General features: G+C 36.2%; 1 protein-coding gene across 2 annotated transcripts in view; it reads left to right on the forward strand.

Moving 5' to 3' along the window:
- ttc13 (tetratricopeptide repeat domain 13) overlaps positions 1-24,925 on the forward strand; it is a 29,305-nt gene that overhangs the window by 803 nt on the left and 3,577 nt on the right. The window contains exons 2-20 of one of the 2 annotated variants that reach the window (XM_077220440.1): positions 1,313-1,407; positions 2,486-2,561; positions 2,668-2,738; positions 3,213-3,278; positions 6,281-6,373; positions 6,459-6,575; positions 7,275-7,385; positions 7,566-7,648; positions 7,734-7,875; positions 9,916-10,090; positions 13,165-13,321; positions 13,470-13,600; positions 14,535-14,667; positions 14,790-14,882; positions 15,406-15,489; positions 16,264-16,348; positions 16,963-17,072; positions 21,070-21,205; positions 23,554-23,633. In XM_077220440.1, the coding sequence (XP_077076555.1) occupies positions 1,313-1,407; positions 2,486-2,561; positions 2,668-2,738; positions 3,213-3,278; positions 6,281-6,373; positions 6,459-6,575; positions 7,275-7,385; positions 7,566-7,648; positions 7,734-7,875; positions 9,916-10,090; positions 13,165-13,321; positions 13,470-13,600; positions 14,535-14,667; positions 14,790-14,882; positions 15,406-15,489; positions 16,264-16,348; positions 16,963-17,072; positions 21,070-21,205; positions 23,554-23,633 (2,038 nt within the window). The remainder of the gene's footprint in view (positions 1-1,312; positions 1,408-2,485; positions 2,562-2,667; positions 2,739-3,212; positions 3,279-6,280; positions 6,374-6,458; positions 6,576-7,274; positions 7,386-7,565; positions 7,649-7,733; positions 7,876-9,915; positions 10,091-13,164; positions 13,322-13,469; positions 13,601-14,534; positions 14,668-14,789; positions 14,883-15,405; positions 15,490-16,263; positions 16,349-16,962; positions 17,073-21,069; positions 21,206-23,553; positions 23,634-24,925) is intronic. The other variant, XM_077220441.1, reaches the window with a different exon arrangement.

Here is a 24,925-nt window from a genome sequence, read left to right on the forward strand (position 1 = left end):
CAAATAGCACAAGTCCACTATTTTCAGTAGTAACAAAGTAATAACTGTAGGAAGTAGCCTAACTGTGCTATTGTGTCAAACTATTGTTACCTTGGGACTTGGGATTGTTTCAGGTTTTGTTTTGATCCAAAGGAATCTTAAGTAATCCATCTTGAAAGAACCTAATGTCTTCAATTCAGTTTGCCTAGAGCATGGGTCACCAATCTCGGTCCTGGAGGGACGCTGTCCTGCAGAGTTTACCTCTAACCCCAATTAGCAGATGTTTACCACCTGAACCAGCTAATCAAGGTCTCACTAGGCATAATAGAAACTTTCAGGCAGGTGTGTTGTACCTGATTGGAGCTAAAGCCTGCAGGACATCGGCCCTCCAGGACTGAGATTGGTGACCCCTGGCCTAGAGTAACAGTAGGCCTGTTCCTTATAGAATAAGACATTGTTATTTTGTGTCTGAAATCATACAAGCTTAAAATACTTTTGTTGGTGGATTGTTTAAGAATGCATAAGTGCATGTAGTATGATCACACAAGAAAAAGGGCACTTTAAATGCCTGGATGATGCACAATACTGAGTAATCCAACTAACACTAATTAACTGAAACTAATTAACCGGGAAAAAATAATAATGTTGCATCCGAAATAGGATACTTAACTACTATTTAGTATGCCAAAAACAGTAAGCCAGTATGTGCAAATACATCATATTTGAAAAACGGTAGGCGAAAAGTCCCTGGATGACCTACTACTTCTGGCGAGATTCAGAAATTTGCATTAGATGGACACTTTACTATCCCATGAGGCCACGGGAGGGGATTTATGAATGGAGTGATGCAACTGATGCTGGTAGGTCACATGACAGTGACAACATGGCGGATGTAGTACGTCCGAATTTCATTCATACTACTCCTATTCATACTGTATAGAACAAACTTTTTAATGGTGGCAAAGTAAATTCAAATGTAGTACCTTCTCAAACAGTATGCGATTTTGGATGCAGCAAATGCAACAAGGGGAGCAGAAAATACACTTCAAATTAAAAGTCCTACAACACGAAACCATGTGACAGTAACAGCATAGAGGATGTAGTACGTATATAGAACATACTTTTTAATGGTCGCACACTTCATACACTCGACTGTCGTAGCGTTCCTCATGTAGTGGAGGGGCTATCAAACCCTGATGTTGAATGACAAAATAAACTTATGAAATTCATACACTTCACAGTTGAGTACATGGTGCATAGTATATAGTGCGTCATTTGAGACGCATCCAATAACCTTTTTTTTTTTTTTTTTAATTATGTTTTGGTCCCTCAGAGTCATCTATTCTGCAGTTAGAGGATCCAGACTGTGAAGAGGGGAGCAACCCGCCCTGCGAGTCCATCTTTTCACTCAATGCAGAGAAAATCCTTGTGAGTTGTATTTGCTTTATATTGCACCGTGTTAAAGTATTAGTTCACTAACTTTAGTCCAAAATGAAAATTGGCGTCATTATTTATTTATTTATTTATTTACTTTCTCGTTTCAAACTTTAGTTGCAGAACCGCTGCACGGTTTTGGATAAATTAAGGATTTATAGGAATTTAGTATTTTTTTTGGTTTCAAAGATTCTGAACAGACAACTAATCAAAATAACATGTCATTTGCTAGAGGTTCTGACAAATTTTAATTGCTGGAATCTATTTAAAATGGTTAATGAGTCTGAATAAATTATTTTTTAAAAATTGTTTGAATGAATGATTCAATGACTCACTCGTAAATACTTAATTGTTTCTTTACTGGATGAATCTGCGTTTTTCGAACGAATCTCTTGAGTGAATGATTCAATGACATAAAAAAAATTGAAACAGTCACTTTGATCGCTTCTGTGGAAATCAGTGTTTATATCTGAACTATAGACTTTCATCCCAGTTCTTCTATGATATGAATATTTGTAACACAGAAATTGCGATACCGTGTGGTTGAAAAGACCATTTCATACCTAGATAGCCTAACTGCTTTCTCTGGATCACATAAAATATGTATTAAGCTCTAAAATGACAACAAAAAACATTATAAAATGTGCTTTTATGTTTTTTTTTTTTTTTTTTTGCAAGATCCAGTCCCCATTCAATGTAAATGTGTGAAAAAGAGACACTGGTATATTAATAAAATGTTTTTCTTTTGTGTCTTTATGAAAAAAAAAAAGAAAGTCATATATGTTTGAAACTATGTGAGGGTGAGTAAATGATGACAGATTTCTCATTTTCAGGTGAACTATTCTTTCAACATCTGCTCTTTAAAAACGTAGACACATGAATGAAGAGTGTCGAGCTAAAACCAAAACACTTCCTCTTCAGCTTAAAAACATCCTCTGAGTCTGTAACTATAGATTATGGATCTCTTTGTAATGTTCTGTAACCATTGGTGGGTTTGGAATTGGATTGATTGCAAGAGGCTGACAGACTTCCTGACGTGTTTTTCTTTCTTTCTCTCTTTATGTCACCACAGAATCAGGCAAAGTTGTTTGTCGAACGGCGTCGGTTTCCTTTCGCTGTGGAAAACCAAAATACCAATGAAGAACTTGGTGTGTGTGAAATATTGTTTTGATTTTGGACACTGTGTCGTTTGCATATGTGTTGTTGTTTTTTTATGTGATGTGAACCTCTAAAGCTCTTTTGTTTTTATTTCAGCTATAGGCTACGTTCTCATTGGAAATGGCCTCTATGATGAAGCTATCAAACACTTCTCCTTACTGCTGCAGGTCAGTTTTCAATCAGTTTTTTGTACTTAAAAATTGTTTTTCTTGTTGACTATCCTGAATTCATACTCTAGAAGTGAAAGTTGTAAAGGACAAATCATGTTGAAATATTTTAGTATCAGTAATGCATACAGTTGAATGTGAGTGTACCAACAGAAACATTCTCTCCCGGTTTCACAGACAAGGCTTGAGTCTAGTCCCAGATTAAAATGCATGTTGAACTGTTTTAACTGAAAGAAACTTGCACTGACATAAATATGGACCATTGTTTTGTTTTCTAAAGCCTGTCATTGAAGCTGCTTAAATGTCCTAATTGAACTGAGGCCTGATCCTGGCTTAATCTAAGCCCTGTCTGTGAAACCAGGCATGAGTAGTAAGGTTGAGTAGTAATAGTTAAAAAGGCGAATATTGTGTGCAGTGATAATGGACATATTGTAAGTATTTTTTTTACTAAAGGACTGTCCTCTGTAACCTCAGGGAGATCCTGAACTGGTCAGTGCCATCTATGGAAGGGGAATAGCATACGGCAAAAAGAGTCTGCAGGCAAGTCAGTTGTTTTAAACTACAGATCAAAAGTTTGGTCTTCTAATGTTTCTGAAAGAAGTCTTTTAGGCCCCGTTCACACCGCAAGTCCTAATGCTCAATTCCGATTTTTTGCTCAGATCCGATTTTTTGATTGGCTGTTCACATTACCTTTTGAAATGTGACCTATATCTGATTGCAGTGTGAACTGTTTGAGGTTTCAAACTAACCGGCATGCGCAAAAGAACAATAACAATAACAATGACATCAGACGCAGCACGCGGTTGCACTAAAGTTCGGGAGGTTATGGAGGAAGTAAGCATATTCGCATTTATTTCATAATGTTTGTGTAATGGAAACTTTTGCGGGTTTATGGTTGCAAATTCACTACAGAGATCTGTGTGGATGCGTAGACGAAGCCAGGAGTGGTGGGAATATGACGTGAATAGTTTCACTGAGACGCTGTTCTCCTGTGTCCCCGTTCTTCCATTTCATGTGCAATTTTTTCAAAAACGGAGCGGTTACGGTAGGTCCTTCTAGCTTGAATTGAAGTATCTCCCCATATACTACTTAGATCTAACACCTCACTCTCATTGAATCGCTTCATCGCTGTTCTCCATATCTAGTGAAGTTTTTTAATGTTAGGCTACTGTCTGTGTTTGTTGTGTCTAGGGCTTCGCCGGCGCATAATTGTGACAAATGTCGACGTAGATTGACGTAAGAGTCGCATCAAATCCGCCTTGATTGTTCACACTGCGGCCGCATTGAAAAAAATCAGATCTGGGTCTGATTCAGGACCACATATGTATGGCCCCGTTCACACTGCAGGCAAAAGTGGCCCAAATCTGATTTTTTTGGGGTCAAGTGACCAGGTCAGACTTCTTCAGAGGTAGTGTGAACACTCAAATCTAGCCCAGATCTGATTTTTTCAAATCAGATTTAGACCACATACATATGTGGTCCTGAATCAGACCCAGATCTGATTTTTTTCAATGCGGCCGCAGTGTGAACAATCAAGGCGGATTTGATGCGACTTTTACGTCAATCTACGTCGACGTTTGTCACAATTATGCGCCGGCGAAGCCCTAGACACAACAGACACAGACAGTAGCCTAACATTAAAAACTTGACTAGATATGGAGAACAGCGATGAAGCGATTCAATGAGAGTGAGGTGTTAGATCTAAGTAGTATATGGGGAGATACTTCAATTCAAGCTAGAAGGACCTACCGTAACCGCTCCGTTTTTGAAAAAAATGCACACGAAATGGAAAAACGGGGACACAGGAGAACAGCGTCTCAGTGAAACTATTCACGTCATATTCCCACCACTCCTGGCTTCGTCTACGCATCCACACAGATCTCTGTAGTGAATTTGCAATTATAAACCCGCAAAAGTTTCCATTACACAAACAGATCGACTGCAGCTGAATCAGAATGGAGCTCTGACCATCACAAACACTAGAATCACAGACGCTGGACTTTATGAACTTTAGTGCAACCGCGTGCTGCGTCTGATGTCATTCTTATTGTTCTTTTGCGCATGCCGGTTAGTTTGAAACCTCTAACAGTTCACACTGCAATCAGATATAGGTCACATTTTAAAAGGTAATGTGAACAGCCAATCAAAAAATCGGATCTGAGCAAAAAATCAGAATTGAGCATTAGGACTTGCGGTGTGAACGGGCCACTATGTGGTCTAAATCTGATTTGAAAAAATCAGATCTGGGCTAGATTTGAGTGTTCACACTACCTCTGAAGAAGTCTGACCTGGTCACTTGACCCCAAAAAAATCAGATTTGGGCCACTTTTGCCTGCAGTGTGAACGGGGCCTTATGCTCTTAATGCTTTATGTATTTGATCTAAAATACAGTAAAATCAGTAATATTATTACTATTTAGAATAACTGGTTTGTATTCTAATATACCTTAAAATGCAAATATATTCCTGTGATCAAAGCTGTATTTTCAGCATCATCATTTCTTGATCTCAATATGTCTCATGATCCTTCAGAAATATTTCTTATTACTTTCAATGTTCAAAAAATTTTTTTTTGGAAACCATAGTGCACTATCATTCAAAAGTTTGGGGTAAGACTTAACAACAGCAACACAATTATGAAAGATTTCTATTTAAGATAAATGCTGTTCAATGAACATTGTATTCTTCAAAGAATCATGAAAACAAAATAATGATTTCCACAAAAACATTTAGCAGCGAAAACTGTTTTCAACATTGATAACCATTATTACTAATTGAGCACCAATAATAATTTACAATAATTGAGCAACAAATGATCATATTAGAATGATTTCTGAATAGTCATGTGACACGTCTGAAGTAATTAATGTATTCAAATAAAAAAAGTGATATTTTATTGTAATAATATTTCACTATCTTATTGGGTGTTTTTTTTTCTGTGTTTTTGATCAAATAAATACAGCCTTGGTGAATATAAGAGACTTTCTTTCAAAAACATTTAAAAAAAAAAAGATCCCAAACCTTTTGACCAGTTGTGTATGTATGTTGCCTTATCAAAAACTACTAAATAGATCCGTGCTCCTATTGATACATATAATTGTACATATAAATTAAAAGAATAGTTCAGCCTACTTTACTCACCCTGGTGTTGTTCTATTGCTTTATGCCATTCTTTCTTTTTCGTATAAAAAAAAAAACAAAGATCTCCTCTTGTATTCATTCACATCATGGCAGTGAATAACGACCAGCATCAAGCTTATAAAAAAAGATGCCATACGGCACGTTTAAATTCTGAGTGTTCTGGGCGTATACGATAGGGTTTGGTGAAAAACAAACTGAAATTAATGTTTTATTTTATGAAAATCCATTACTCGACGTGTGCTGCCATTATATGGACGAGCAGGAATTTTCTTTTTCATTTCTCCTTTTGTGGTCCGAAAAAGAAACACGGCATACAGCAATAAAACAACGCCAAAGGTGAGTAAATTAACTTTCATTTTAAAGTGAACTAACATTTTAAGGTATCTCTCACTCTCTCTAAAGGACATAAAGAACGCAGACTTGGCTCTGTATGAGTTGAGCAGAGTGATCGCACTGGAACCCAACAGACCAGAAGTGTACGAGCAGAGGGCCGAGGTAAAGAACCAGGGATAAAAAAACGTTTTATTCAGAAAGAAATCAACCATGGTTTTAGCGTTAATAATGAAGCATGTGATTTCAGATTCTGTCTCCTCTGGGCCGCATCAGTGAAGCTCTGTCAGACCTGACTAAAGCCATACAGCTGCAGCCTTCAGCCCGACTCTACAGGCACAGAGGAACACTGCTCTTCATATCAGAGGTACACATCTGTCATGATGCTCTTCGGTTTGGGATTTAATGGATCTAAGGGTTATTGTAACATTTAAATCACTTCATATAGTGTCTATCCCATAGTCTAGGAACATCACTTGTTTGTGTGCTTCAGCACGTGAAGAAATTTTTTATCATGCAAGTACACAGTAATTATGATTGAATGCAGTGTGATATAAAAAGAGATTAGGTTTTTTTTAACTATAGGGGTGTTATTATAATATGGAATCAAATGTATCTTTTGAGATAATAATTCATTGTACTATGAAAACGTACTGAAACTTTTAGAACTTTCTCTCCGATTCAAAAATATCGTTTTTTGAAATCAACCTGCTAGAATGACTTCTTAACTTGTGTGATGTTGTGACATCACAGAAATTAATACATTACGGTACTGACTATAGACAATGGGCCTTTTTTGCACGTAACATTTTTCAAGATTCTTTAAAGAATAGAAAGTTCAAAAGAACAACATTTATTTGAAATACAATTGATTTTGTAACATTTTAAGAGTCTTTAATGTCACTTTTGATCAGTTTGAATGCTTCCTTGCTTAATATAAGTAGTTGTTGCTAAATAAAAATAATTCCTTTAAAAAAGTCTTACTGACCCCAAACTGTGTATAATTTTAGTAGCTCATTGATGAATAAGATTTACAGGTGCCTTCCTTTCTCTCATTGTTTTTCAGGATTATATGGCAGCCATGGATGATTTCCAGCAGTCTCTAGAGCTGAAGAAGAACCAGCCTATCGCTATGCTCTATAAAGGGCTGACCTTCTTCCACAGAGGCCTCCTTAAAGTAAAAAAACCCTTATATCACAAAAAAAGAAATTGCACTACACAATGCCCTGATTCATAAACCTTAGATGTGAGATCTAGACTAAAGTTTAAAGAGATTTGCCATTTTATACTGTGCAGGAGACCATATTTGCAGTATTTGAGTTTATACTACTACTAAAATGTTGTTTTCTGCATGCAGGAGGCTATAGAGGTGTTTAAAGAAGCTCTCAAATTGAAGCCGGACTTTATAGATGCATACAAAAGCTTGGGCCAGGCTTACAGGTGTGGTTCTACTGACACATGATGATTTTAACAGTCAGACTTTGCAAATGTTCCTCTAGAGCCAATTATGTGTGTGTTTGTTTAGGGAATTAGGTGATTTTGAGAATGCTATGGAGAGCTTCCAGAAAGCTCTGTTACTGGATCAGAACCACATCCAGTCGCTCCAGCTCAGAGGAATGATGCTGTACCACCACGGCAGTCTGCAAGAGGCCATCGGCAACTTTAAGGTAAATTAGTCGTGTGTGTCCCGAATGTGCTGTATGTAAGGGATAACCATGGCTAGCTGTGCATTAAATGATTTCAGGCCCCCTTTAGTCAATAATTTTATTCCTTAACTCATCTTTGATCACCAAAATGACTTAATTAAATAAAAAAATGAAATAGATTTTTTTTAAATGATCTATGCCTTAAATTGAATTCTTTATGCCTTAAAATAGCTTGAATGTAACTCTACACCCTTGCCTCATTTAGTATATGCGGTGAATATGCAAATTAGCCCCGCCTCCACTTACTCACACCAGCTCAGAGACCCACTCGTTGACGATCACACGTTGACCTGATTGGTTACAAGGTAATTTGTGATATCAGGGGGACTTTAAGAACTCCCCTATGCAATGGATTTAAATAGTTTAAAGCGCAGCTAGTCGTGGATTATCCCGGTTATACCATGGTCATTTGCCAGCATTGACAAATTAAAGCTGTTATTGATGTTTGCAGCACAATATTTGGCAGAATTTTGACGGAAGGGTTAAATTGATGGTTAGCGTCTCTCTCTCTACAAACATTTAATATGTGAGTTTAATTATGATGTTAGCCCCTCGTTGCTGAGAAATATAATGTCGAGATTTTATTAATAGCAGCATTGATAAGTTTCTGTGCTCATGAATCTTCTGTGTGTGCGAAGCATGATTTATCTCTGTGTGCGCACTTCAATGAAAGCAGCGTATTAATACAGAACGGTGATTAAACTGACTGGAACTATCTGTGCATTAAACGTTTTATTGCACATCTTCCAGCCAATCAGAGTTGAGTATTCAGACAGAGCATGGTGTAATTACCTTTACGTTGGCAATATTAGTCCTAAAAAAACATGAACTATAAATTGATTTGAAGTAGACTATTTAATTTGGTAGAATTTGTATGCCTCTGAAACGCTCTTTTCTTCACTGCTGATGTAACCGTGGCCACATATATTCCATAATGGATAGAAGTCCTGCTTTACATTATTTCCCAGTAAATATTTAATTTTAGTTGGAAATGTTACAGTACAATTAATATACAGAAAAATATAATTTCATATAATCGTGCAAGCTTCACATTTCAAATCAAAACTCAAAGCTTCACATTTCTTAGTTGTTACAAACTAAGGGACGAGTCAAAATTATCTTCTGTTGTAAAAGACAACAAGTCATAGATGATCTCTGTACAGTTTAAAGGGATAGTTCTGCTAAAAATGAAAATTCTGCCATCCTTTACTCACTCTCATGTCATTTACTCACCCACAAGGCTATCATTCATCTTTAAAACACAATAAAGATATTTTTAATTATATCTGAGAGATAGTTGTCCCTCCATTGAAAGTCCATTCCACTAAAACTTGCGCATTTCAAAAAGATCTTACAGAGATCTTAAAGTTAATCCATATGAATCAAGGGGTTGTAATCCAAGAGACATGACCATAAGCAGATTTAATTTAGGCTTTTATTCACACACAAATATTGATCAACACACATACATAGAGCTCATCAAATGTGTTAAATTGAAGCTCAAACGTTGTTTGACCAATTCGTTTTGTTCTCGCAGAAAGTTAGAAATATCTTAATTTTTGTTCTGAAGATGAACTTAGGAAAGACTTGAGGGTTAGTAAATTATGACAGAATTTTTGTGTGAGCTGTCAGTTCTTTTACAGACTCTCGTTGTTTATTTAAATGGACATTCACTTGCTCACTTGCGTCTATTTATTGAAGATCAGCTAGACTATCTTTAGTCAGGATGACCTGTGTAGAGTTGTGCAACTCCAAAGTCCCTCATTGCAAAATCAATAACATTGATTTTAAAAATGAAAGTTCTTTGTCATTGTCACATGGTTGTTTATTTCACCACAGTATTTCTTATTCTTGTATTTCTTACATGATTTGAATCACAAAACAAATATGTTTTTCAGTTATTCTGGTGAGATGTTGACCGTTCACGGGTGGATGTATGTCGTCACGAGTCTTGTGGTTGTTTGTTAGTTTCAGTAGTGTCTTTTTCATGTTGTCTTTCAGAGATGTCTGCAACTGGAGCCCTATAATGAGGTGTGTCAGTACATGAAGGGTCTCAGTCATGTGGCCATGGGTCAGTTCTACGAGGGCATTAAAGCTCAGACTAAAGTCATGCTCAACGATCCTCTCTTGGGACAGAAAGCCAGTTCTGAGTATCTCAAAGTCAAATATCTCAGAGGTGAGAAATTAGAGCTCTTTAATAACTTTCATTATATCATTAACAAACATTACATAGTGCTTAACAGATCAGTAGTTGTCAGGAGCTTCCATATCTGTGTTAGCTAGCAAGATAATGTTACCTTGGTGACATAAATCTGCAGAATTTGCAACCACAATTTTTCATACAGTCTTTTCATCTCATTTGATTTTTTCATCTCAGAAAAGCTAATGTTTATCATCCTCGAATGTAAATGAACTGCCTGTCAATCTTTATTGTTGAGTCCTGTAGTAGGGGTTTAAATATTTAAAGGGATAGTTCACCCAAAAATTTAAAACTTGTCATCACTCTCATGTCGTTCCAAACCCGTAAGACTTTCTTTCATCTTCAGAACACAAATGAAGATATTTTTAACCCTTTGATGCATACGATCAGACCTGTGTGATTTGAACTTTCAGTGCATCACATGATCAACTGCTAAATTCAAATGTGCTTTCACGGTTTGGCTAGCGATGAGCCAGAGACGGACGCACTCAACACTTGTCACATATCACAAGAATTCAGTGTTTTCAACCACATGTTTTTTTTAGGTTTCAGACATTTAAAGCTGCAGTCTGTAATTTTTTTTGTGTAAGTCCTTGTTCGTGTTGTGCAAAATGTATATAAGGGAGTAAATCATGAAAACATTTTTGTTTCACAAAGACATAAACAGAGAGAAGTTCTGTTTATTAAGATAAACAGTTCTGTTTATTAAGAACGGCAAAAGTTACGGACTGCAGCTTTAAATACACATAAGTACCAGCAAAAAATACATTTAAAGTTTGTTAAATACACACTGATGTCTATTGAAATATTTTCAATTATAATTTGACAACGTGTTTTATTCATATCAGATACACAATGTATAAGTAACTATATAGTTTATTCTATTCTTCTCCCAGTTCTCCAGTCACTTACTTTCCTGTATTTTGGGAGAAATTAAGTTCTTGCGGAAACTCAAACGCAGTGTTGGGCAGTAACACGTTACTAGTAACGCATTACTGTAACGCAGTTACTTTTGACAGTAACTCATACTGTAACGCATTACTTTTTAAATAAATTAACTCGGTTACCATATGGTGCGTTGTCCGTTACTTTTTTAAATTAATTAATTTTAGCTGAAGTGTAGCCTACAGACTAACCTGTTTGCAGCAGCGACGCATTGTAGGATTGGTGGTAGGGTTGCTTGCCACCCGTCCCTTAAAATACGGAATTGTCGCGTATTTACAAGTAAAATGATGCGTCCCGTATCAAATCAATAAGGGAAGCGATTTGTCCCGTATTTTACATAAGGCCCACACATAGCCTAGTTGGATAAAAACATAAGGATTTAGTATACTAATAGCAAATAGCCTGTAAAGAAATCAATTTCACAATAATGTTACATTATGATTAGAATCAAATGAATTTTGTCCATTTTCTAAGCTTAGAAAATGCACATTTATATCTAGACATGAGACATTTGTAGACATTTATATGGGCTGAATTTTATAGGCCTAAAATATTGTTTAGTAATTCTGTGAATTACACTGCGCAAACCAAAGTAATACTACCCACCGGATGAAGAAGGGTTGGCTCTCAGTCTCCACAGAACAAAATATTTATTTTATTTTATTTTTAGTGTTCGCATTTATGAGGAAGAAACAATGTTACAGACGTGACAGTTCTCCGTACGTGAGTGCTCTGAAAGCGGCATAAAATATGCTTTAAAACTTTCACAGAGACATCAAACAGAAAGCACAAAACCTTTCTTTAAAGTGAATTGAGTTTTTATATTAATTGTATCTTAATTTTAATCAATGTTTCATCAACGAATTGCCTGGATTTAACAAATAAGAAGTAAATATAGGAGACGATAGATAATCACGAAACGGAGGCGCCAGCGCGTGAACTGGAGCTCGTCTCATAAATGAACCGAAACTCGGCGTATAAGGTAACCTACTTGCCTCACAGACATGTCTACTTTTAAACAGAACAATTCAAAACGAAAGAAAACAGACAACAGACTGCTCTCTGCTTATGTAATCCGTATGAAATGTGCATTTCTCTCTGCCGCGTCTACTGCGAAGATCGAGAGTCAGCATAGGGAGTCACCACAGAAATCCTTGTGATTTATTCAGTTTGTGCTGGTCTGACTTAAATAAAATGGTGAACTTGATCCATAACACGAGAATGAACCTCATTGTGCTCTCACACGTCGTGCAAACATGCTTGAGCTTCCGTTTACTACAACTGATGTCGGTGTCAATAAATGTTTATATGTGAATAAAAGCCTAAATTCAATCTGTTCATCATAAAGCGGTTGTGTCTCTTCGGAACTAATCTGCTCAGTTAATTAATATTTATTAATTTAACGATTCATTTATGAACTTTTCGAAGCGTTAAAGGCAAAAGTTGCCTAGCTGTCAATGGAGGGACAGAAATCTTTCATCTATTAATTTGTGTTCTAAAGAGGAACGAAAGTCTTACGGGTTTGGAACGACATGAGGGTGAGTAATTGATGACAGAATTAAAATTTGGTCAATTTTTTCCAGATTCAATATAATTTTGGTGCATAGGTTTAAATATTTTGGTTTATGGATCTTTTTATCTTTTTTACAACTGATATTATAGGCACACACTACCTTTCATTTTTTTATGTTTTTTAAATCTATTTGTTTTTTAATTTATTCTATCAAAGTTGTATATATATATATACTATATATATATAACTATATAACTACTTTTAAAACTCACTTAAAAACGTATCTTTTTAGACAGGCATACTCTCTATAACTTTTACATTTAATTTGATTTTAAGAATCCTATCCTTTCTCCTGTTCTTTTTAATAGTATTTTATGTTATTATATTGCCTGCTCTTCGTTGATTCAATGTTTATTGGATTGAGTGTTTTATTGTTGATTTTGTAAGGTGACCTTGAGTGTTGAGAAAGGCGCCTATTAATAAAATTATTATCATTATTACACATACATTTTATATATTATATATATTATATATATATATTTAAATAAACCATTTGGAGTTGAAATATGCGTCTGTTTCTGTCATGGTATAGAATACTCCCGTTATTTACACTCTCATCTGGATGTACCTGTTGCGGAGTATAATGTTGATCAGGATTTGCCTGGAAACTTTAAGAACCACTGGGCCAAAAATCTTCCCTTCCTCATCGAGGACTATGAAGAACAGCCTGGACTTCAGCCTCATATTAAGTGAGTTTAGAAACAAAATCCGTCTTTTGTGTTTCTGGTAATCAGGCACATTTGAATCTAATTTATATGTATGATTAACTGGATATCAGAATATTTTTGCACATTGTAACTTTCTCTTATTCCCTTGTTGTCTCTCTTTGTCTTGTAGAGATGTTTTACCTCAGAACTTCGACAGTTACTCTGCTGAAGTTCAGAAGCTCATCTGTACAGCCGATCACCTCGGCGCACTGATGCAGTACGACACATTAGGGTTCCTGCCAAACCTCAGAATACACAGAGGTCAGAGCTCTTAAACATCACTAAATAATAAACTTGTAAAGACATTTTCAAGAAAAGCTTAAATGACTAAATATTAAGAAATGCTATCAGATACCATGTGGTGCAACCATCAAATAAAAATTTGCACCACATTTGCACCTTGCATGCAAAATCATTATTTTTATTTTCAGGATTTATTTTTATTAATTTATTTTAGTTGCTTAGTTAGTTTGTTTATTTATTTATTTTTACAAATATCTAGAATTTTTAATTTGAGGTCTTTTGCAATCACAAAATTATACAAATTCTTAAAGAAAAGTTTAAATTACTCAATAATAAGAAAATATATTTTGTTATGCACGTTGAATGCATGTTAGCGAACACAATCATTCTTTAACTTTTACATATTCTTTTATATTTGACTTTATATAATATATAATACTTTTAATATAATTTTCATTTTTTTTTTCAAATATCATGAAATATTAATTTATAAATCTCATTCAATTTTAGTCCAACCACATGACGTTTTTTTTATAACCTGAACTAACCTAGGCTTGTCATAAAACAGTCAAATTATCTAATTTACAAACAATTATTGACTTTGACACTGTCATTTCCTGTATTGTGTGTTTTTGTTCTGTGTACTGGTTGGACTACAAATTTTTGTTGATCACACTTACATGACAGAGAAATGTTTTTAAAAAATAAGCAGTGAAGCATTTTTTTTCTTCTTCGAAATATTAATAAAATATTATGCCAGACATTTTTTTCATTTGTACATTAAATTAATTTAATTTCTCTATTATAATATCAAGACAGTTATATCACCTTGTTTCTTTTACTTTATGCCTCCAAAAAATATCAAAATGAGTTCAGAAATGAAAACATGCCTGTCATAGAAGAGATGTGTTCATTGTACTTCTGAATAGTATTTTGAATGTGTTTTGTGTAGCGATGGGCTTGGCCACCATAGAGGTGATGCAGGCCATGCAGCGCACCTGGAGTAACTCGAAGGTTCGAGTCAACGGAAAGACCAGACAGCTGCAGTGGAGAGACATGTTTGACATCGCAGTGAAATGGAGAAGGTCAGATTCCAGCCAACGTGCCTGAGCTCTTCTCACAGCTCTGGTGAAGGTGTTACCAAGTGCTAGGCTTGATGATTGATCTTTGCTGTTTTGTGTGTGCGTGTGCGTGTGTGTTTGAGCAGGATTGCAGATCCAGACCAGCCTGTGCTGTGGTTGGATCAGATGCCAGCCAGGAGTCTTAGCAGAGGATTTAACAACCACATTAACCTCATCAGGTGTTGTATCTGCCCTCAATGTGTCATTTCCTCTGTGTCTTTCCTCTGTAAAGCTGCCAGTCCTAATTGCTTAACAACTTTGTTTGGCTTTTAAGGGCCGTTCACACCAAGGCCGATCGAGTTTTAATAATCGTTGTAATTCTTCATGCCACAAGGATAATGACACAAAGGAACAATATCATTGGAATCACTTTCAGAACGATGAAAACATTGGCAGCCAATCAGAATTCACCCAATTTTAAAGAGCTCAAGCATTTGTATTATGTTCAAATTCTGGGTCAAGATCATGGGTTCGATTAATTTTTGTCATAATTCTGGCTTTCTGTCATAATTTCGACTCGTCATATCAAGTTAAGTTATAATTTTGAATTTTAAGTCATAATTTATATTTATTATGTCATAATTCTGCCTTACCAGAGAATTATTTTTTTTTCTTATGTGTCGGAAATGGGTTCCCATAGACCTAAAACAATTGCTCTGATTGTTTTATAGCTTTTTAATTATTTTTTCTGTTGTTTCACAGAGGGCAGATCATAAATATCAGATATCTGGAGTATTTTAGTAGTATTCTCATCTTCGTAAAGGACAGAATACTGGTTTATCACGGGTGAGTTATCTTTGGGTTTTTGTTTTTTGACAGTAGTTTCTTAAAATTCATTCATTGTACCGTTTATTATTATTATAATTTCTTATTTATTTCCGCAAGGACACATGACATTGATGAAAATTGACGGTAAAGACATTTATAATGTAAAAAAAAGATTTATTTCAAATATGTGATCATCATAAAATCAAATGTATCATGATTTCCACAAAATTAAGCAGTTAATGTCTTTTCAACATTGATAATAATTAGAAATGTTTCTTGAGCATCAAATCATCATATCAGAATGATTTCTGAAGGATCATGTGACACTGAAGACTGGACTAATGATGCTGAAAATTCCACTTTCCATCACAGGAATAAATTACATTTTAACTTGTAATAAAGTAGAAAACAGTTGTTTTAAATAGTAACAAATGTAATTATTTTTGATTAAATACTGCCCGATGAGCATAATGCATTTCTTTCGAAAACATTTTTAAAAAACGTACTGTTTCCAAACATTTCTAGTGTAAATCACTCAATCATTTACATGCTCTGCTCATTTCGTCACACACTTCACTTATTCAGTTATAGGCTTAGTTTATTCTTTCTTTCATTCACGTCCTTCATTTACTTGCACTCCTTGTTAGTTTAAACATTCATTCATTCATTCACACACCAGTCAAACAGGTAAATGATTTATTCACCTTGTGAAATTATTCATTCATCTTTTATTCTTTGTACCTTTATTCGTGCACTATATTAATGTTGATAAATTTGTCCTCTCTTCATCAGGGCGTTTAACCCGCGGGGGCTTCAGGAAGTAAAGCAGGCTCTGGAAAATGTAAATAAAGTTGAGGATCTACTGCCCATCATGAAGGTAGTAACATGACTGTTAAATATGCTGCTTATCTGTACCTAATTATCACCTAATAAGCATCTTAATCATTAAATGGATAATTTGTGTGCTAAATGAATACAATCTTTCTGGTTAGACAAGGTCTCAAGACAAGCATCTTTCTCACCCTAATAGATTGCCAGTTATTAATGTCTGAGATATGTTTATTTTTTCAGGGGTATATAAAAAACTTTTTCTTATGCCATTATAAAGTAACATGTAAACACTTTTAGTTGATTTTACTTTCCTTTCACCATTCATATTTTTCATATGATAATATAAAATGTTCATAATAAGATTTTAATTGTGAAACAACTTCACGTGTAACAGCCTTAACACATGACAATTATGAGTATGTTTGTTCTAGGATTAGGCCAAATGTGTGAGTAATGATATGAACAGTTGATAAACACATGGGGAATGATTGCTCTTAGCCTCTTACTTGTATTTACCTGTTCATAATTACGACTGGCATTTCACACTTCGAGTTTGTGTTTTAGAATAGCCACATTTATTTATAGATCTATGCAAGTTTTCATGAACCGCATGAAGATAGTTCCTCTGAAATGTTTCTGTGTGTGTTTGTATATCTAAAGCAGTTCAACAGTAAAACCAGAGACGGCTTCACAGTCAATTCGAAAGTGCCCAGTATGAAGGATCCTGGGAAAGAGTACGACGGTTTCACTATCACCATCACCGGAGATCGGTGAGAACTTCTACCTGAACTATCCTAAAATATTATGCCTTCAAAATTCATGTTCTTTAGTGTATTTTCAGTTTATGGGATGGAGCAGGTGTGTAAAGGGGCTTCTGCAGGAGGAGATGATTAATGTGATTAATATAATGTAATGCTTCAGGGAACGGATTTTATGAAAATGATCTCTTTATGAACTCTTTCAGGTTTTTTTTCACTTTTTTTTTCACACTACCACAGAAAGTGTGGTATTTAATCATTCTCATTTTTATGCACCAATAAAATCATGAGAAGTCATTTACTATATTAACTTAAATTGATTTAAATGTATGAAAAATGCCACATGGAGATTGTAGACTGTCATCACTCAAAAAAGATAACTCAGTTTTTGATTAATTAAACTGGGCAGTTTGAGGTAATTCATGAATAAATTGACCAGGTGCTTTGTAATTTAACAATAATTAATTGAAATGTATTGTTGAGGGTAGTGAATTTGTTACACGGGCAGTGTATTGATGGCCAAAAAACCGCAACATTTTATCAGTTTCGGTAATAAACTATGCATACACTGTATACACACAAACGTAGGGTTTCATGACCGTTTGAAAGAGATCAGTTTCTAGGAGAAATCTTTACCATGGTAAAGGTGTGAGGTGAGCTAAAAGGTCCATTGTTCAGTGTAGTGATGTATGAAGCACTGCTCACTTTCAAACCAAGCAGCTTTTTGAGGCAGCAAATTGAGACCAAAAATGACCAAATGTCTAAAATGAACGTGGCCTAGACTAGATTTCCCTTTCGAGAACGCTCACTTTGTATTGCATAGCTATACACAGTGGGAAAACTCCTTTTCTCGAGAATATTGAAGCCATTATTTTAAAATCGGGTCGCTTCGCGCCCTGTGCGCGTCAGAACCTGTCAGAATGGGTGTGGCTTATGCCTATATAAGCAGACCATTTCACCATAGAATCAGATTTGATCTCCTTCATCGAACACCTTCTTCGCTGACCTTCAAGCCTTCGCCATCGACAAGCCCCTGCAGCGGAACAAGTGACGTGATCAGCGGACGCTGCACCTTCATCTCGTCTTCCCCTGAATCTCCGTTAACCTGCGGCTATGAGGCGAGAGAAGCCACGTATCCTTTTTGCTACTTCTGTTTGTTCGCCGTCGCGACACTCTAGAAGCTGAAAGAAAAGATTAAATTTCTACGCCGTTGTTGCAAATGCCGCGCTCTGGATGTACTTCATGCAGAGCCTCTCTGACGGACACAGCGAGTGCGCCCCATGCCTGGGACTCGCCCACGCAGAGACTGCACTCAACAAGGGCGGCTGCCCGCACTGCGAGAGCCTGCCCATTACCATTCTGCGCTTGCGGCTAGCTCTCCTTTTGGATGGTGACCCCGCCCCTCACGCTTCCTGCCCTCCTCGAGCCACGATGGAAGAAGCGATGGGGATACTAGAGCACCATCTACCAGAAGCCTCTATGCCCTTAAGTGGTCAGCGTTTCGCAAGCTGGTGTGCAGCATGAAACGCAGACCCACATATATGTGAAGTACCTCTAGTACTTTCCTTTCTTCAGGGGCTGCTGGATGCGGGCAGCGGGCAGCTTTTCACGCCGCTGTGGCCGGCCATTCCCTGGGGAAAAGCGACCTGGTTATTCGTTTCCTCAAGGGGGCCGGGAGGCTCAACCCGCCTCGACCCCCCCCCTGTCCCTGCCTGGGACCTATCTACTGTCCTTAGGGCAGTGGTTCCACACCTTTTTTTGTCTGAGACCACCTTTTTCCCAAGAAAATATTTTAGGGCCCCCTTCACATTTAATGATATTGTCACTCTTGTAAGCTTGCAGCAAGGATGACAAATGTTTTGTTTTCAAACAAACTATATGTTTATTACTATAACCAGATATTATTATGCACAAATAATAGCGTATAACGTTGGAAATATTATAACAAAAACATCAGTAGGTCATTTGTAATTAAAAAAAACGTAAGCCTAGGAGTAGCCAATTAATTGGCCCTATTTGACATGCAATAACAAAAATATCAGTATTCACACTGGTGTGTAGGGAAAAAATAATTAATATAGGCTATTACAAAATGACTGGTGTCTGGCACCTCGTTGAAAACCCATTTTTTGGTCACCCAGGGGATCGTGAATAAAATTAGCTAATGTAATCTGATCGATTGGCGCTCTAGCGATTAATAAACATGCATTTATTAATAGAATAATGCATCTTGCGGAAGAACATTGTAGCCGGAGCTACTTCTCGTGTATGTCTATGAAGGCTCTGGGCTACACCGCAGCGGTACGACCCGAACCAGTGTAAAATAGTCCCAATATAAACACTTATTATAGGTGTACCATAGTGACTCAGGATAAGACAAAAACACAGTTTGGAAAATGGATTCATGATATACTCGCTCATTATATAAATTTAGTAAATTTTGAACACAAAAAAAGTTACGGACTGCTGCTTTAATGCTCACTGTTCAACACTTTTCAAATTTGACGTGACCCCCCAAAGAGCTCGCCGAGGCCCCCTTGTGGGCCGCGACCCCCCTGTTGGGAACTGATGCCTTAGGGGACCCCGTTTGAGCCACTCCAGATCGCTGACCTTAAATCGCTTTCACTCAAAACCGCACTCCTGCTAGTGCTGACGTTGGTCAAAAGAGTAAGCGACCTGCAAGCGCTTTCCATAATATCACTATCCGCTCTTCCCCAGTCGGAAGATGAAAATAACTTGAATCTGGTCTGCCCTGTCAGGGCTCTCGGAATCTAAGTATCTCAGAATTCGGCCTCCTCATGGGCTTGGTCCAGTGGTGTACCAATCGAAGACACCTGTGCAGTGGCAGGCTGGTCCTCACCATCCACCTTTATGAGATTCTACAACCTAGAAGTCCCTGCTTTGCAGGCACGGGTACTTTCTATCTAAAGGCCTCGGTCCCAAGGGCCCAGACATTCTGAAACATTATACCTTTATAAAGGGCCCGACCTTTGTCCGGTCCTGGGGGGAATTGTGACTTTCAAACTCTACTGTTGACCTCGGGCCACTTAGCCCAAGGTAATGGTTCAGGGCAAAGTCACCAGCTAATAGCACAGCGATTTAAAATGGGTTCACACTGCGAATTGCTACGCAATACGAAGTGAACGTTCTCGAAAGGGAAAGTACTCCGTTACTAATGTAACCTCGGTTCCCTGAGGGTAGGAATCAAAAGTCTATGAAAGCCTAGGAAAACTGCTATATTATGTTATAAACATGCTAGCAACACGCTAAAGCATATTAGCGATGTGGTAAAACATGCTAAAAACCTGTTATAACGGGTTAGAAATGTTATATCATGCTGCAATATGTTAAACCATGCTAGCAATATGTAAAACATGCTAACCAGTTAAAACGGGTTAGAAATGTTAAATCATGTTAGCAATGTGTTAAACCATGCTAGCAATATGTAAAACATACCAACAACATGTTAAAACAGGTTAGACATGTTAAATCATGCTAACAATGTGTTAAAATGTGCTAAAAACAGGCTAGCAATATGTTAAAAATATTCTGAACGCTTTTTAAAATCATGTTAAACTTTTAGACAAGGGTTTATCAAGCCAACATCAAAGATTATCTTCAAACCTTGCTGAAGAAACAGCTAAAACTAGCCAGAGCTGGTTGGCTGGTCTTAGCTGGATTAAGATGGATCTAGATGATTTAAGATGGTCTCTCAGACATCCAAAGAAGTGTACAAAACTCCAGCTATGGCCAGGCTGGAAGACCAGCCAAACAGCTTAGGCTGATTTTTATTTATTTTTTTTCAGCTAGGAACTTAAGTTTGTGTAGGTTAAAAAATGAATAACTATATAGATAATCAACTTCAGTAATAAAATAGTTTTATCATTCTAGTTCTCCCATTGTTCATAACGCAACAATTTGTAAAGGCTGCTTAGCAAGAAGTGTTTTCACATGCTTGTTTCTGGCCTTGTTTTGTGTGTATGCTTATGATTTTGTTTGTGTGTGTTAGAGTGGGAAACATGCTATTTTCAGTAGAAACTCAGACCACAGATGAAAGGACGCAGCAGTATCAGTCAGAAATCGAAGCGCTTTATAAAGATCTCACTGCCAAAGGAAAAACCCTGATGCTCTCCACTGAACTAGGGGTAAGAACATCTGTTTGTGTGTCTGTCAGTCTCTGTTCTTCTCACCGCTGAACATCGATTTCACAAGGTCCTCTGTCTCCTGCTAAACCTGTCGTGTGACTGCTGGGATGTGTTCATTAGTCACGACACTTAAAGCAAATTAATACAGTGTCATGTAAGCGCAGTCTCACTCGGAGGAATCTACACCTGTCTGACCTGCTACACAGAGAATCATGGGAGTCCTGTGACCCGTGTGCCTTGTGTCTCGCCCACACACACACACTTACGCTAGCACATCCATTTTTCTCTGTCTGGATCCCTAGATCATATCACATTAAAGTTTTTTTAATAAAAAACATTAGAGCATATACATGCAATTTATATCATCTTGATTCATTATTAAATAGACTGCCAAAAGTTAAGAGTTTTTTTTATACAAAAGTGCATTAAAATGCAAATTAATCTATGATAATTAAGCAACTGAATTAAGCAATTCAGAAAAGTGATGCAAAGCATTCTTTTCTTTCCCACTTACTATAAGACAATACATTCTCCCTTTCTCTCTCTCTTTACAATTCACATTTATTTGTATAGCGATTTCACAATAAATATCGTTTCAAAGCAGCTTTATAGAAAAATGCAAATTTCTTCATTACAATTTAGAGTAATCTGTTATAAGAGGTGACTGTGTATTATCCATTTGTAATCGATACTGAACTTCATAGGTAACCAGTGTAGAGATGATCAAATTGGTGGTATATGATAATATTTTCTTGACCTAGTAAGAACTCTAGCAGCTGCATTTTGGACTAACTATAGCTTGTTTATTGAGGATGCAGGACAACCAGCTAGTAATGCATTACAATAATCTAGTCTAGAGGTCATGAATGCATGAACTAGCTTTTCTGCCTCAGAAACAGAGAGCATGTTCCGGAGCTTAACTATGTTTTTGAGGTGGACGTTTTTGTTTGTTTTTATAACAGGAATTATGACTATCAAAAGACAAGTTTCTGTGTTATATAACACCAAGGTCTTTTACTGTAGAGGATGAAGTTACAGTACATCCTTCTAGATGCAAATTGTTTTCTAAGAGATTCTGTGTTCAGGTTTTTGGTCCAATAATTAATACCTCAGTCTTGTCCAAATTTAATAGAAGAAAATGACTGGTCATCCAATATTATATCTTATCAATATTATTATATTCATCTGGTCATAATGAAATATATAACTGAATATCATCAGCATATCAGTGGAAACTCATTCCATGTCTTATGTTATTACCAAGTGAGAGCATTTAAATTGAAAATAGTAGAGTGCCTAACACAGATCCTTGCGGCACTCCATAATTTACTGTTAACTTGGATAATTTCCTGTTTAATATAAAAAAATGGTAAAGGTAAGATAGGTACGATCTAAACCACCTTAATGCCTGTCCCTGAATACCAGTTTAATTTTGTAGTCGATTTAAGATTGTTATGATCTGTAGTCTTATGCAGCACTAAGATCAAGTAAAACTAGTATTGAGATGCAGCCTTGGTCAGAAGCTAGGAGTCATGTGTAGTTTTAACAAGCGCAGTTTCTGTGCTATAATGGGGCCTGAATCCATATTGACATTTTTCATAGATTTATTTTTTGCCGGAAGGAGCACAATTGAGTGGGCATGACATTTTTGTAGTATTTTAGACATAAATGAAAGATTTAAAAAGGGTCTGTAATTGGCATATTCATTTGGATTTCATTGTGGTCTCTTTCAGTAATTTAGAGGGTATTGGATCTAATAAACATGTTGTTGGTTTTGTTGCAAAGATAAGTTTATTTATCTGTTCCTGTCCTACAGTTGTAAAGCACTGCAATTGTTCATGAGGGGCGATTAATTGAGGCTGAATAATAAGACACTGTCAAAGATTGTACATTTACAATGGTATTTCTGATGCTTTTGATTTTCTCAGTAAAGAAATTAGCCGTTACTACTAAACTGTTGGAATATTCAGTTCAGGTGACGTCTGTTTATTTGTTAATCTAGCCACTGTATTAAATAAAAACCTTGGATTGTTTTGATACTTTCTATGAATTTGTGGAGATGCTCGGCCCTGGCAGCTTTTAGAGCCTTTTTATAGCTGGACATAATTTCTTTCTACCGATTAGAGTTTGTTTCCATTTGCACTCTAGGTTACGAGTTTTTAGAAATTGTACAACAACAAAGGCTGTGATTTTGATATTTGTCTTACTAGTCAGATGGTGTGTAGCGTTTATTCCTTTTACTTTAGAACACACTTCAGAAGAGAACATAGTCAGAGTATAAACAAATATGCAACCGTAACATTTACTGTTATTATAGTAGTATTTATTGCCTTTCTTTCTCTCTCTAGGACGCAGATGCCGTGTGTAATTTAATTCTTTCTCTGGTGTATTACTTCTGTAACCTCATGCCACTGTCCAGAGGCTCCAGGTAAGAAAAAGCTTTCATTTCCCTATTTAGAGAATATTTGTGCATGAGAATTATTTTAGTCAGTGAGTGGAATTAAAAAAACTGTAGAAATCAGTTGGCAGTTTATTAATTTAAAATGAACATTAACATATTTAATTAATGTTTAGGTAAAAATAATGATCTGTGATTACTGCCGTGACAAGGCATGACAGTTTAAAGCAGTTTAAATACTTTCAGGGTTTTGTCAAAGCAGAATCAAAGTTTATTATTTAAAATTGTTTAAAAGTTGTTCCTTGGAGTTTGAAGATAAATATAGGTAAATAGCAAGTCATGAAAATTATATCAAACCAGGAAATAAATAGTTTGGTCTTGGGATTTAGGTTGAATTAATTCATAATACATAATCAATACAAGTTTTAAATGACATTTTTTTAAAAAACGATAATTGCTTTTATTAATTTAGCATGGTTGTTCGTTGAATCCATGTCATCGGCTGTTGATATTGACAGTTATACTTTTTTTTACTGGATTGAAAAGGAATAAGAAAAGCAATTGTCAAATACATTTTTGAAAACACTATTTAAAAAATGTATTTAGATATATTTTGAAAAGTGTTTACTGTAAATAGATTTGTCGGTTTTACTTTGTAGATAGATTTTTATTATATTTACTTCAATAAATTGATCATTAATTGTGTATGTTTGTACTCCTAAGATTGGACAAGTTTCTCCTTCAAACGCAAAACACAGATTAAGGCCACATCCACATGAAGCCAGAGCTTTCCCTATCCAATTTTTTTTTCCTCGTTCTAAAAAAAGTTCCGTAAACACGGTGGCGCACACACGAAACCACCGAAACCGACTCAAACTGATGTGTATACATGCCAGACCAGTATAAGGCGCTGTAATTCTGACACAGATACATTAAAAACGGAGAAGAAGACTTAGAGCATGCGCATAAACCTTGCACGCTGTATACAATAATATTAGGCACAGTAGTTTCTTATTTTCTTTTCTTTTTTTCTATTTTTACCAAGAACTTTATTGAACAATATGAAAAACCATAAATGGCCTGGTACAAAATAGGGAAGAGTCACAATATTTGATTAGCAGACGCATAAAGCTTGCCACAAAGAACCGGCAAATGTAATCATTATGAATGTGTCAAATATAGCAAGGAGACATTTTAATTTATTAATAAACTAGTGTTTTCTGTGTCAGTCTCAGCTGCAAAGATGTTGATAATGCTGTCTCGCCACCTTCGCATTATTGTAAACGTGCCTATAGAGAGAAATGCACACTACATAAGGATTA

The sequence above is a fragment of the Siphateles boraxobius genome, unplaced genomic scaffold (genome assembly GCF_051911475.1).
Source record: "Siphateles boraxobius isolate OS27281-9 unplaced genomic scaffold, OSU_SipBor_1 8, whole genome shotgun sequence".
Lineage (NCBI taxonomy): Eukaryota > Metazoa > Chordata > Actinopteri > Cypriniformes > Leuciscidae > Siphateles > Siphateles boraxobius.